The sequence below is a fragment of the Alligator mississippiensis genome, chromosome 1, assembly GCF_030867095.1.
Source record: "Alligator mississippiensis isolate rAllMis1 chromosome 1, rAllMis1, whole genome shotgun sequence".
NCBI classification, from domain to species: Eukaryota; Metazoa; Chordata; order Crocodylia; family Alligatoridae; genus Alligator; species Alligator mississippiensis.
Genome location: NC_081824.1, coordinates 63,717,676 through 63,731,767, shown reverse-complemented (window position 1 = coordinate 63,731,767; position 14,092 = coordinate 63,717,676). Strand labels below are relative to the sequence as shown.

General features: G+C 43.2%; 1 protein-coding gene across 2 annotated transcripts in view; it reads right to left on the bottom strand.

Moving 5' to 3' along the window:
* The window catches only part of KCNQ5 (potassium voltage-gated channel subfamily Q member 5), a 635,336-nt gene that overhangs the window by 21,821 nt on the left and 599,423 nt on the right, over positions 1–14,092 (bottom strand). For both annotated transcript variants that reach the window (XM_059731129.1, XM_059731133.1), the window contains one exon: positions 8,215–8,323. In XM_059731129.1, coding sequence (XP_059587112.1) covers positions 8,215–8,323 — 109 coding nt within the window. The remainder of the gene's footprint in view (positions 1–8,214; positions 8,324–14,092) is intronic.

Below are 14,092 nucleotides of genomic sequence, written 5' to 3'. Positions count from 1 at the left end.
CATGAAGTCAGTGGAAAATATTTCACTGATTTAAATAGGCTTCAGAATAGGCCCTTATTGCCTTTAACTTTGTACTTTGGATGTGTAAAGTTTCCTACTAAATTCCAAGGACACATGTAAAACATCTAACAGCAGGCAGGAGACGTATATAGAACTTTACTTTCTTTCTGTTTCTTAAAGGGAGCCATATAAGTCAGTCTGTTTTTTTTTAATTCTGAAATATCTATTTATGTAATAGATTGTAATAGGTGCAGGCATCCAGTATACATTTTTACGATAACTTGATAGTTTAAAAAAATGAAATAATATAATTATAAATAGGATATTTGAGTTTCTTTTAGTTTAAAAGTAGTTTTTTGGCCAATTTGTACATGTTCTTATGCAATAAAATGAAGGGTCTGATTCCACAAACATTTACACATTTGAAAAACTTGCATTAAATGGACACCTGACACATGAGCAGTTATTTATATGCTCAGGCATTTGAAGAATTGGGCTTTATGGTAATCACTAGGCAATAAATACTAGTACATTTTCTAATTATACCACAAGGGGGCAAGAAAGACCCATCATAAACCTAGCTGTAAATTGAGCAGAACACCATGAGTCTATTTGAACTCTAAGAAGAAATAATTTAAAAAATAAACATATGAAATGGTGAACTTCCTAAAGCTTTTTGAAATCCTAATGCTTGTTGGGTTTTTTTTTCCCTCAAAATCATTGTATTAAATATAGCAGGTTATTTTTTTATTCCGAACATAATGTAATAAATGATGTATCATGTACTAAACTCATCTAGCAACCTGGGGTGAAAGGCAACTGTACCATGAAAATTAACCAGAAATTATGGCCCAATTCAGCACAACATTATAAAAAAGAGAGCAAAAGCTACATTATTTTGGGTTGGGCTGAGTTCCAAATACTTTGATATTAAAATGTTTCACATCAACCTTTATTTAGGTTTCCAAAAATGTCTTCATTACTTACTTAGCATATTTATTGAGGCAAACTGCCAGGTAAGGCTTAGTTATGGTTTCCCCTGAACAAATACTATAAGATCCCTAAAGAACAATACTATTTATTTATTAGCTTTGTATGCTGCCCTTCCCAAAAGAGGCTCAGGCCAGCTTATAATAGAAACCAGTCTAATTATAAAGAGAGAGACAAATATTAAAATAGCATGCAATAGAACAAATTCCCCAGACAATGCCTCCAAAAATTAACCACTCCAGCTTGAATGCTTGACCAAATACAAAGGTTGTACAATACTTTTGGAAGGTTGCCAGATGATCTTGGAGGGATCACTGGGGAAGGAATTCTAGAGTTGAGGAGCAACTACTGAGAATAATGTCCCATGTGTTTTCTCCAAATGAACTTGACACAGATGCTATTTGCAACAGGTTCCATGTGGCAATGGATTACAACAGAACATAAGGGAAAAAATACTTTTTTAGGTATGTAGGGTCCAAACCATTTAGAGTCTTAGAAGTGAAAATCATCACCTGGAATTATAACCAGAAAGTTACTGGACCTTGGAGCATTGGAGTAATGTGCTCCTTGTGACCCATCCCTGTCAGAAGGCAGGCAACTGTGTTTTGTACCAGCTGTAGCTTCTGGATGGTCCACAAGGGCAGCCACATGTAGAATGTATTGCAGTAGTCTGGCCTCAAGGTTATGAAATTATGGATGATGGTGGCCACATCTCAGTCTGAAAGAAAGCCTTCTCACCAGAATGGAGTTGGTGAAAGGCACTCCAAGCCACTGACACAACCTGAAATGCTAGGTGCAGCAAATTATCCAGGAAGATCCAAGGCTGTGAACCTAAGTGAAAAAAGATGGCTGAACCACATCAATAATAGATTTCCCTATGCTCCCTGCCCAGGTCATGCAGTCTACTAACTACCAATAGCTTTGTCTTATCTGAATTCAGCTTCATTTGGTTCATCCATATCAAGTTCCCAACTGTGGCCAGGGATTGGTTAAGGACAGAGACTGCAGGGCCTGGGTAAGACAAAAAAAGGGAGTGAGATGGGTGTCATCAGTACACTGGCACCTCACTACAAATCTCCATGTGATCTTGCCCAGTGGCCTTAGATAGACATTGAAGAGGAGGGACAATGAGATGATACTCTGGGAAATGCACAGGAAATGTCCCAAGGGGACAATGAGCACTTGCCCATCACTGCTCTCTGGAGCTCCCTGCTAGTAAAGAACAGAGCCAATTAAGAGCAGTCTCATGAATACTCACCAGATCATGGAAACACATTATCCATATCTCATGATCAACTGTATCAAATGCTGATGAAAGATCTAATAGCAGTGGTACTCAATCTTTTTGCCTTGAGGACCAGGTGGGTGGTGAGGGGCAGGTCTGTGGGCCAGATCAGCACCCACCCACCCACCAGCATCTGACCCCATGCTGCCTCCACTTGGCCCTACATGCTCAGATCAGGCCCCATGTGAACTCAGCTGGCCCCCACACACTAGAATAAGACCTTAGGGCCCTGCACTGCCCCTACCTGGCACCATGGGCTGGGATTGGGCCCTGTGCTGCCCCTGTGCACTGTGGTTAGGTAGTGGCACCCTGTACCCAGGGCCACATTATCCAGCCCACAGGGCTCCCCATGGGTCTAGAAATTTGGCATCAAGGGAGTACTGCCACCACTCCCCTACTGCCAAATTTTTGCACTTGTGGGGAGCCCCATGGGCTGGATGATTTGAAGCTGGGGGCCAGATCTAGGTCACGGGCCAGGGGTTGAGTACTCTGTCTAATAGGATCAACAGAGTACAGTTTCCCTGCTGATCTCTATGGGAAGATCATCAACCCAGGCCAGAAGCACAGTCTTTGTACTATATCCAGGATAAAAGCAAGACTGGCAGGGGTTCAGGAATATGATAGCACCCAGATGTCCCTCAAGCTATCAAGCAACTACTCATTCAATGAGCTTCCCCAAAAAGGGGAAGTTGAAAACAGGGTGATAGCTGGCTGGGGAACCATCAACAAGAGATAATTTTTTGAGTAGGGGCTAGAAAATTGCAGACTTAGGAATGTTTGGAACCCTGCCTCCCTAAAGGGAGGCACTGATAATACTCAGCAGCAGTGGCTCCAATTTTTCTCCCAGCTGTCTTTTATAAGCCAGGATGGGCATGGGTCCATTTTGCGACTGGTTGCCTGCATTCCTCCAAGCACATCATCCGCACTGGTGGGTGGCAACAATTGAAACTAATTCATACTAACCAGACAAGACAGAATTTCCCCAATCTGAGACACTGACTGCAGCTAAGCTGGCGATCCCCAAGACAAGCTGGATATGCATGATTTTGTCTGAAAGTAGGTGGCAAACTCATCACAGTGGACTGATGATGACTTGGTTTCCTGGAGACAACTTAGATTTTCACCACCCAGAACAGTTCCACCACAATGCACTTTGCAGATGTAATGGCAATGGAGAAGGAAAACATCTTTGGTGCTGCCACTCTCACTGCCATGGCACAGTCCTTTACCAACTGTACCACAGTTGGTCAGGTTTGGCATGAGTTGAGAGCCACCTGCACTATAACCATCTGACCTCCTGCCTCAGATCTTTCATATACCAGTGGGGTCTGTACTGCTGCAGTAGTGGGGATGGGTGTCTAGGTGCCACTGTATCTGTGGCCAAGGCCAGTGTGCTATTTAAAAATTCAATTGGCCATTGACAGAGTAGCCATTGAGGTCAGTGGGAATATCCCCCAGACAGTTCTCAAATCCCACCAGCTCAATGAGTCTCTGCGGGCAGACTAACTTAACTGGTCTACCAGCAAATGATCATTATATCTAAATATTATCAAATATGTAAGCAGTACAAAAAAACCATTATAGAAACATATTCCTTTTCTATGAGAAAATTATAGTTCTGTCTCATCATTTGTAATTTGTATCTTTCCTTGTGTATGCTGCATATGTTCTTCCCCATTTGTGTCACCAGTCACAGTATTAAATACTGTTCAATATGGTACTTATTAGTACTCCTTACCGTGAATGGGTCTCAGGGTACTGGGGTTTGGTCGTCTGACCATGGTTAGGACAAAAATCTATAACCAGGATATTTGCTGAGAGTCAGAAGCCAAAGTCAGGAACCAGGTAACAAACCAAAAGTCTGGAGAAGGGTTTGAAGCAACAGTTGCAAACTTAAACTAGCTATGGAACAACTTGATATATGCTCTAAATACCAGAACTAGGTTTCACACAAGTCAGTCTCACAGGGGGACCCAATCTGTGGTTATCATATCCCAGCTGAGAGATCCTGTTGTCTAGCATTTGCTCCTAAGACTCACCTGGGAGAGGCTGGAGGCCCCCTCCGTACACCTGAATTTGGTATCAGCAGATGGAGAACCTGAGGCATATAATCATAACAAGTCGGTTGTATTTCTGATGTTTGCCCAGTGCATTGACTTGCCCAGAGCTGGTATTCCTCATTGTGTATGTCAGGAGCTGAAAAGTTAGCTCTGTGACATTCTTCTGTCTCCAGTGAGTCCCATGAGAATCACTCCTACTCACTCCTAAGCACTGGCCCCACTTATAATCACTCTTAACCACTGGCCCTCTGGTCTTTGTCATTAGGGCCCTACCTTGAAAGCTACCTAGGTCATCACCAAGAAACTGCCTCATAAAGCTCTGTCAGATCTAGCCTACCCACCTCCAAAATATACAGGCAAGGAACTGGAAGGCATGGAACATACAGGCAAGGAACTCAGACTCTTGATGCTCACCAGGGACAAACTGGCAGCTCCTGCACAAAGCTGTGAACAGAGGTATGTTTATGGCCTGGTTACAAGAGCTCTCCAACACTTGCTCCTTTCTTGGTAAGAAGGAGACTCTGGAACACTTTAAGGTAGGTTGTACCAGGCTGGAGCCCATGAATTATTTCTACCTGATTTCATTTTGAGGAGAAATACAGGTTCCTCATGTTAAGCTTGGCTACATTTCTACCTTCACATTTTAATTCACTCACACCATATCTATGGCCTCATCCAATTATGAGAGCTTGTCAACCTTCTCCTGTTCTGGCTCCAATCTTGGAGCTGGCCCTGGCAGCAGGCAGCTGCCCAGGGCAGGGCACAATGTCCCAGCTGCAGCTCCGATCTTGAGATCGGAGCCAGGGCTGGCAGCTGCCTGTTGCAGGAGCAGGAATATTGTCCCAGCCTTAGCTCCAAGATCAGAGCTGGTCCCGGCCCCCTCTCTGATCAGCTGATCAGAGCAGGGGCTGGGAAGCAAGCAGCTGCCTGGGGGAGGGGACAGTTCTCTCGTCCCCTGTTGCCTGAACTGACCAGGAGCAATTTGCCAGTCAGCTGTGTAACAGTGCACTAATTAATCAGCTAATGCACAGTAAATCTACTACCTGTATTTACAGGTAGTAGAAAACTGTGTGTTATACTATTTTAATGTACAGCAGCTGCTGTGCACAGTTACAGAGCAACATTTTACTGTGCAGTAGATTAGTCTACAGGGCAGTAAAGCATCTTATATAGACACACCCAGCACGTTCTGTCAGCAGGATGACACTGAGGGAACTGAGACTGATACACAGCTGTCCTGTTCTTTATAAGCAAGTATATGAGGTACCACAGGACATGTGCACCATGACAGACACTGCTATTCAAAAACACCTCTAGTATCATGGACCTGAGGGTTCCGTGCATATACTACGGAATTCAACTACAACATCCCAAAGAAGAACTCTGACTTCCTGGATTGTTTTTGAGATACAGAAGTAACTCTCCTCTGCTGCCAAAGACAGTTTTTTTTCTTTTTCTACTATGAAGATACACAAGATGTGTGCACACTTTAAAAAGTGTGACTGTCTGTAACAGGCTTGGGTGAGCTCTCTCCCTGGAGTCTGGTGTCTCTAGTGGCCTGACTAGCCGGTTGGTGTTCCCACACTTCCTCTGCCTCCTATTTCTCACTTGCCATGGCTTGCTGTTAATGATAAAAAAGGGGAGCCTGCCTACGGAAGCTGGGGTGGCCTACTCCTTGGTGCCTGTTCTCTCTTTTTCTCTCACTCCATGGGTCTACTCCCTCTTTAAGAGGGCCTTGGTCACTTTAGGGGCTAGCATTGTGACCTCCAGCCACTCCCATAGTCATGCTCATGCTTTGCAGATACCAATCAGTGTTTTGGGAGGGGGCCCCTGGCCCTGACTTTGCACTTGGCCCCACAAGGATCAAACTTCTATTGGGGCTTCTGCCTTCCTGACTTCATCCCTTTTTTCTAGCTGGGCCCCACTACCCAGGTCCACTGTCTTGGACCTCAGCTTCTGGGCTCCAGCTCTGTCTCACCCTTTTGGGCTCTGGGCCCCTGGCCTTCATGTGGCAGCCCTTAGGGCCCTGACCCTCACTGTGCAGCTTGCATGCTGCTCTGTCCCACCTGGAGTCCCTGATTAGACAGACCTCTCTAAGGCCTAGATTAGACCACCCTCATTAGACAGCTCTATGCTGGGTCCCTCTCAGGCACTCCTGTGGCCTCCAAAGCACCCCCGTAGCCACGATCTAGTCCGTTGGTCTTAAACTTAAGCATAACTACATGCTATAAGCAAACAGAAATGTAAAGAAACTGCTTCGACAACAGCTCTCCCTGACTCTGGGTCAATACCCTACCACTAGCTATTTTTCTTAGCTGTCTCTTGTTTTTGCTTTTGCGGTTAGCTTCGGTGTCCATGGGCCCATTTCCTGCAGTCAGTTTCCCTGGAAGTTCCACTTCCTCCAGCATGCAGGGCCAGACTGCCCCTTCTGGCTGAGGGCCTGTGCTTATATGGCTCAAAGTCCCACCACCTTCCCATCATGTAACTCCCCAGCCAGACACAGGAGGTTCCCCTTTAATGAAGGACCAGCCTTGTAGTCCTCTGCTGCAGCTCCACACAGCCAGTTTACCAGGGGCTCCTGTTACTTTAAAAGAGTGCAGCAGGGTAAGCTGGCTGTGTGGAGCTGCAGCAGAGGAGCACAGGCTGGGGCTCCTGTTACTTTACAGCGTAGTAAATACAACCCTGGGTAGGGAGTTTTTTTGTGTGTAGCAGCACATGTGTAGATACTGCCCCTGGCTGGCTGCACATGGAGCATGCTGACCCCCCCAAAACCCCTGCCAGCCCAGGCAGCTCCAACAGGGCTCCACATGTTGCACATGAATAAACTCTGAAGCAATATACTCCAGAGTTTTTTGCTTCTAGGCACACATTCAAACAGTGCTCCAAGGAGCAAAAGACTCCAGAGCAATAAGCTCCAAAGTTTATTTGTGTGCATTAAATTGCATGTGTAGATGTGCCCAGAGACAAAAAGAACAACACATTCATGATCAGATTATGCCCAGCTGCTCCACAAGTGAACAAGATTTGGAGGAGAGAGATAAGAAACTGTCCTGATATTAACTCCATGGTGCAATAGTAGACTACAATAATAGTCACTGCCTTCGTTGTGTTCATCCAAATACAGCCATAAATATGTGATTCATGCCATATGTGGCCATGCTAGCCAGTACTGAATATATTTGGAACATAAAGTAAAGCTATGCTTTAATTGCCATCAGTAGATTCAACAAAACAAAATGTTAGCTTATATCCTAAGTGCATTCAATACTTTTACATTTCTCACAGTCTTCCCCACAAGAGGCTCACAAGAAGCATGGGAAGGTAGTGAGAGGTAGGGCTACAGCTGGCCAGGAACTTTTCATCAGAATTTTGCTAAAAATCTGAATTTCCATGGGATAATCAAAAAAACAGAATTATCCAGGGAATACAGGTCAGTGGTAGAATTCCTGCTTTGAATGTAGGAGGCCCAAGATTCAATCCCCAGCATCTCCAGAGGGGCTTAGAAATGATATAATTAATAAACAATGTAAGTTATTAGAAATATTGTAAATTTGCCAGGCATGGCGATGTACATTCAGTAAAATCACATCAAAATGGTAAGGACACTGAATTACAGAAAGTAAACTGGAAATCAAGCCTCACTTTTCTCTGTCTTGTCCTGTTCAAAAGTCACACGTTGTACTAAATGTATTTTTAAAGCTGAAAAGATGTTAGCTTAGAGCTGACAAAATAGTTTAACTTTTAATATTGATGAGTAGGTATGGGTAGATAAATTATACTAACATATTACTGGTGACATAAAGATCATAACCCTATAATGATTTCAACAATGAGCTACAGATCTTTAAAATATTTCTTCACTTACTATTTTTTACCTACCTGATAGCTCTAATGACAGTTTTAAGTGCTGGGGTGAGATCTTCTACTGATACGTCACATTGACATCCTCTCTCATCATAAATATCATCTGTTCCAAGAGTGGTATCAGCTGCAAGAAGGAAAAGAAAGCTAAACAGCAAGTACTTTAAGACAAAACAAATATACATTTCCATAGCTTTTTAACCATCAGAAAATGGCAAGGTTTTGGAATTGCCATCTAAAAAGAGTAGTAATTACTTTGGAGATGGAGTACTATCAGTTTCTGATAGGGATTATATGATGTGGTTGATTGTGATGGCAGGGGACTGGACTCAAGTGACAGAGCAGACCCTTCCAAACCTACTTCAATGTTATCTAGCCTGGGAAACAAAGGGCCCAGTTCTGTGGTTTTGTTTCCACCTTTACTTTGAGACCAAACGAAAAAATAGAAATTAGAGTGGAAAAAAGTCACTGCACTTTATTAGATCATTCATCCCCTGTTCCTGTTAGCATATTTGCATGCATTCAAAGTCCAGGTCCATTTGGCACCTCAATATTACCTCATCACACTCTCCATTTTAAGGAGAGGCAATGGGTAATACTGGAAAAATTAGAAGACATTTAATAGATAATAAGGTTGTATTATGATTATGATTACTATTTTATAGCCACATAAATACATAGCATATAACAGAAAAAGTTCCTGTTCCAAACAGCATATTCATTCAGTGTGAGGACAACTGAATGACCAAATGCCCTACTGCAGGTAAAAGTTCTGTTTAACCAAAGGAAGACACAGAATGGATTTCATGCCTGTTCAGCTGGCCTGCATAAATCTTCTTAGCTACTTATGTATTGCATGTTGCTCTCCAGAGATGAGAGATGAAGGCAATCTGCCATGCAGAAAAGCCTTTGTATCCACTATTTACGTAACCCTCTCCACTGTCCTTAACATGCTAGTTTAAGTTACAGCATTATTATTAATGTATTAATTACAATGTTCAAAAGTGTCTTATGTGCCTCAGCAAATATAAAGACAAGAATGCATGCCTGGAACAGCTCACAATCCGAAATAAGGACAAGGCACAGTGGAGAGGTATGCAGGAGAGGAGTAAAACAAGGTCATACATTAAGTTAGATAGAACATGCATATTTTGAAGGTAAGCAAAACACAGCAGGTTTGGTTTTAGAGTAGACTGTTTCCTCTTAAACACTTCACTCGTTGAATTTCACCCACTGGGGAGTGAATGTATTCAACATATGAGTATATCTGTTTGTCTTAGAAGGTGCTTGGAGAACAAGAGTGATGGATGATGGATGAAATATCATTTTCTAGACATGAGCTCATCAGAGGCCTGAGCATCCCAAAAAAAAACAGGTGAAACATTGGGGATGGGTGGGAAGCAGTTAGGGAAGAGATCCATATGTGTCTGTAGGCCTGTCAGACAATCAAGCCCAAGCCTTCTATTATAGCTTTATGTTGCATAAAACCAGCAGATGAACAAAAGATTAAATACATTTTTATTAGGAAATAGTGCATTGTAATTTGGTGATTTCTTTTAAATCTAGGAAGACAAATATTTTAAGAGACATAGTATTATTGCCAAGCTACCTGCATTGGTATACTTATTGCTGGGTCAGTGTCTCCATCTTATTTCTTTCAAATCTTTAATGCTTATCTTTAAAAACTGCCTTGCTGAAATCTGATAGATAAGCCTGTGTCCATATAGCTAATTTTTGCTTCCAGTGTTAAAAAAAAGTACTTGAGATATATTTTAAGACAGGAAGATTGTTGCTTTTTGTCTCACTTTTTTGGATGAGAAATAAACATCAAATTTGGGACACAATTTACTCCCTAGGATGCTGACTTGCACTAAGCTTCTGCTTGGCACAGCTCAGAAAGGAGATGGTAAAGATGACTCTAAGTCACTTTTATGCCTTCTCTGATCCATGGGCTGCAACTGCCTCAGCACAACCTAAAGCAGGAATGGGCTGATAATTAATATTTCACAAATGAACTTTGAATAACAGAGAGCATATTGCTTGGTCCCCTGCTGCATATTACATATATTACACAATTAACTGATTAATCATGCAATAAATTTAGACTGTCCACACATGCAAAGTAATTATCACATGATAAAAATGACTATCCAGCTATAAACAGAGCCAACCAGCTATAAAGTTAGTGCTTAAAAATGTGTAATAACTCTATAGCTGGGCTCTATCCAGCTTTAAGTTGAATTGTAGTAGTGCCCTTGGTCAAGATGACAAGTAAATAGGTGGCACAGTGGGGAGCTAAACTTGTGTCCCTTACTAGTGCCCAAACCTTTGGCATCTTTTGAATCATGCTGAATTGGTACTTCCAGAAGAATCGTCTTCTGTTAGCTATAAAAACCAGGAGATGTTCTACAACATCTCTAATCATTCCTTCTTTTCCCTCCCATTCCCCCTTCCCCCCAATAAAAACATCTTTGAAAAAGCCTCAGTTTTATAACCAAAATTGTTTGTATTAATAAAGAATAATATTAAAAGCTTTGGCAATGTTTTCAAATGATACTTATGATAGTATAATGAGACTCAAGGCCTGGAATTATGTGATGTATTCTTCCCTCTGACACTGGTTTACATGCTTTGGCACCAAGGATGCAAAATTATTTTGTGCATAAAGTAGGCAAGCCTCACCATCCTCCTTCCAAATAAAAGGCTTAGATGCCTGCCGCCAATATTAACTAGTTGAAATGGACTATGTAATCATTCTGTTATTTTATTTCACATACATCACCTTGGAGCTCATCTCCACATGTGCTAAAAATTAAAATAATAACTTAAAGCCATAAATAATGATGAACTTTTCACGTGCCCCACCCTTCTGTCCCCGATTAGCCTTTCTAATAACTTCCCCCATTGCTGTGATGCCCTGGTTCACTCCTCAGTATTATGGTGAGTCCTTTTATTCCAGTGCTATTCTCATTGATAATCTAGAATCGTATTCTACTCTGTTACAATGGTGTTTATTGGGAAAAGCTGTTCAAGTCAACAATCAATTGTAAGAACAGAAGGAGTGGAGTTTAAAATAAATGTATGTGTAGATGGTGGCCTCTCTGATACAATTTCTGGATCTTGTGCTGAGTGTAGGTTAATTAGTGAAAGAGGTATTTTAGCACAACACACCTGTGCAGAGTTGGCATGGGAACAGAATCATGCAATCTGTGCAGCTTTCTATGTAGTTCACATGCAGGTGCAAAAGAAAAAAGACCCTTCAAAATATATTTATAGACACACAATGGAAAGTTCCTATAAATTTAAGCCAGCATGAAAAAGAGGTGCTGTTCCTAATAAATTACTTTTTTTTTCTAATATTTCCACTAGCATAAGTTTCTCTCAGCATGGCAGAAGCTCAGTACCATATGTGTATGATCCTGCTGAGGAAAAGCTGTAAGCCAGTCGTGTTTCAGATGAGAAACATTCACATTTCTTTATAACACTCAAGGGGAAAAGTTGGAGGAGAATTTGGAAAAATTTCCAATTTAGATTCCCACTGAAATCAAAGTTCATGCTCTGATGAATTTTCCAGTGAAATTTTATGTATGCATCACAGTTTCAAGAAGAGCAGCTCTTTGCAACCCTTTCAGTCCCTTGTGAGTGCATATCTTAGGTAAGAGGCCTGGCTTGCTGCATCTAACTCATGATGGAACCAGGCAGTTTGACTACTCTTAGACTGGGGACACAGACAGAAGTTATATTTTTCATATGAATGGCCCCCTGAAAGTGCTCTATAGCTGTGCTATGACACTCATGCATGGCTGCAGAGCTCTTTAAAAGTGGCTGGTCATGAGACAAATTAACGCTCATCAAATGAGGTGCTCCACTTTAGAGCACCTTAGGGAACTTGTTTTCCTTAGCATTAATTTGTGGTGCAATCGGGGCTGAGCTGATGAAGCCCTGTCCTGCCCCTGGGGCTGTCAGCAGGAAGGGAGGAGGGACAGGGAGCAAGCTGCCAGCTGGGGTTTACTCAGCCTGAGCTGGAGGGGGCCTGCATGTAAAGCACCATGGCTAGGGACAGACATTGAAAAAGCCGGAGTCTGAACTGATTCAACCTTTGCAGGTTAGTGTAACCTGCCTAGGTTGAACCGGTCTGTAACAGCACAGACATTCCTTCTGGACTGAGCCAATGCAGGCACATGGCTGCTGTGGTTCAGGCCAGGAGTGGGGGGGGGGAGGCGCGGGGATTGAGGGGTGCTAGAGCATGCCCTCCAGTGCAGGGGAGCTGTGCTGGGGGGCGTGGCCAATCTGGGCTGAACTGGCCAGGTAAGGGTTTAATTTCCCGCTCCCTGTCCCACTGGCACAGACCCGATCCGGGTCTGCCAGGCTCTCCCCTAGACCTGTTCATTGTGTATCTGCTGATGTATGAAAAATGCAGTTAGCCTTGTTGATCGCTTCATCACATTGACAACTCATGTTCATCTTGGAGTCAACTATGACTCCAAAATCCCTTTCTGCTGCTGTGCTGCTGAGAAGGCCATCCCCCAGCCTGTAAGTGTGTTGGTGGTTCTTTTTGCCCAGGTGAAGCACTTTGTACTTGTCTGTTGAACTGCATCCGATTTCATTCTGCCCATTTTTCCAACATGTCCAGATGTGCCTGGATTCACTCCCTACCCTCTGGTGTGTTAACTTTGCCCCAGAATTTGGTATCATCTGTGAACTTGAACAGGGTACTCTCCACACCCTTGTCCAAGTCACTGATGAAGACATTGAATAGCACCAATCCAAGGACCGAGCCTTGCAGGACTTCAGTGCCCACATCTTTCCAGGTCAATATCAGCCTGTCCACCACCACTCTCTGAGTGCGACCCCTAAGCCAATTTTCCATCCACCTGACCATGCAATCATCTATGTCACAGCCTGTCAGTTTATTTACGAGGACAGAATGAGACACTGTATCAAAGGCCTTCTTAAAGTCTAGGTAGATGACATCTACCTCGACTCCTGCATCTAAGGATTTTGTGACCTGGCCATAAAAAGAAACAAGGTTAATCAGGCAGGATCTACCTGCAATGAATCCATGCTGATTTCCCTTTAGCATTATTTCCCCCGCTGGGCTTCCACAAATGTGATCCTTAATGATTTTTTCCAGCGTTTTCCCAAGGATAGAGGTGAGACTAACTGGCCTATAGTTTCCTGGTTCCTCCCTCCTCCCCTGCTTGAAAATAGGGACCACACTGACCCTTTTATGGTCCTCTGGACCTGACTGGAGCACCATGAGTGCTCGAACAGCCATGCCAGCAGCTCTGCTATGACACTGGCCAATTCCTTCAGCACCCTTGGATGAAGTCTTTCTGGGCTGATTTGAACACATCCCACTGATATGAACACAAGTGCACCTTCACTAAATCTGCGCTAACAGTTGGTGGACTGGTGTCCCTCCTGTGTCTATATATGATCCAATTGGGAGATTTGTCTTGGTCTAGGGAGATTTGTTCAATTGGGAGATTTGTCTAGGAATACAGATGCAAAGAACGCATAGAAGAGCTTAGCTTTGTCCCCCCTCTCTGTCACCAATTGCCCTAGTTTGTCCTGTAGGGGTCCTATGCTATCGTCCACCTTCCTTTTGCTCCCTACACACCTGAAGGACTTTTTGTTGTCCTTAATTTTTGTTGCCAGCCTAAATTCTAATCCTGTTTTGGCCTTCCTAATTGACTCCCTGCAAGTGCTAGCCAGGGAGGTATACTACTCCTTGGTAGCTACCCCGTTTCCACTGCCTGTATACCTCTTTCTTTGCCTTTAGGCTTTCCTGGACTTCCCCGTTCAGTCAAAAGGGCTTCTTGGCCCCTTTGTCCCCTTTTATGTGTAATGGGATTGTCGCCTTCTGTGCCCGTAGGATCGCTCCCTTGAGGAA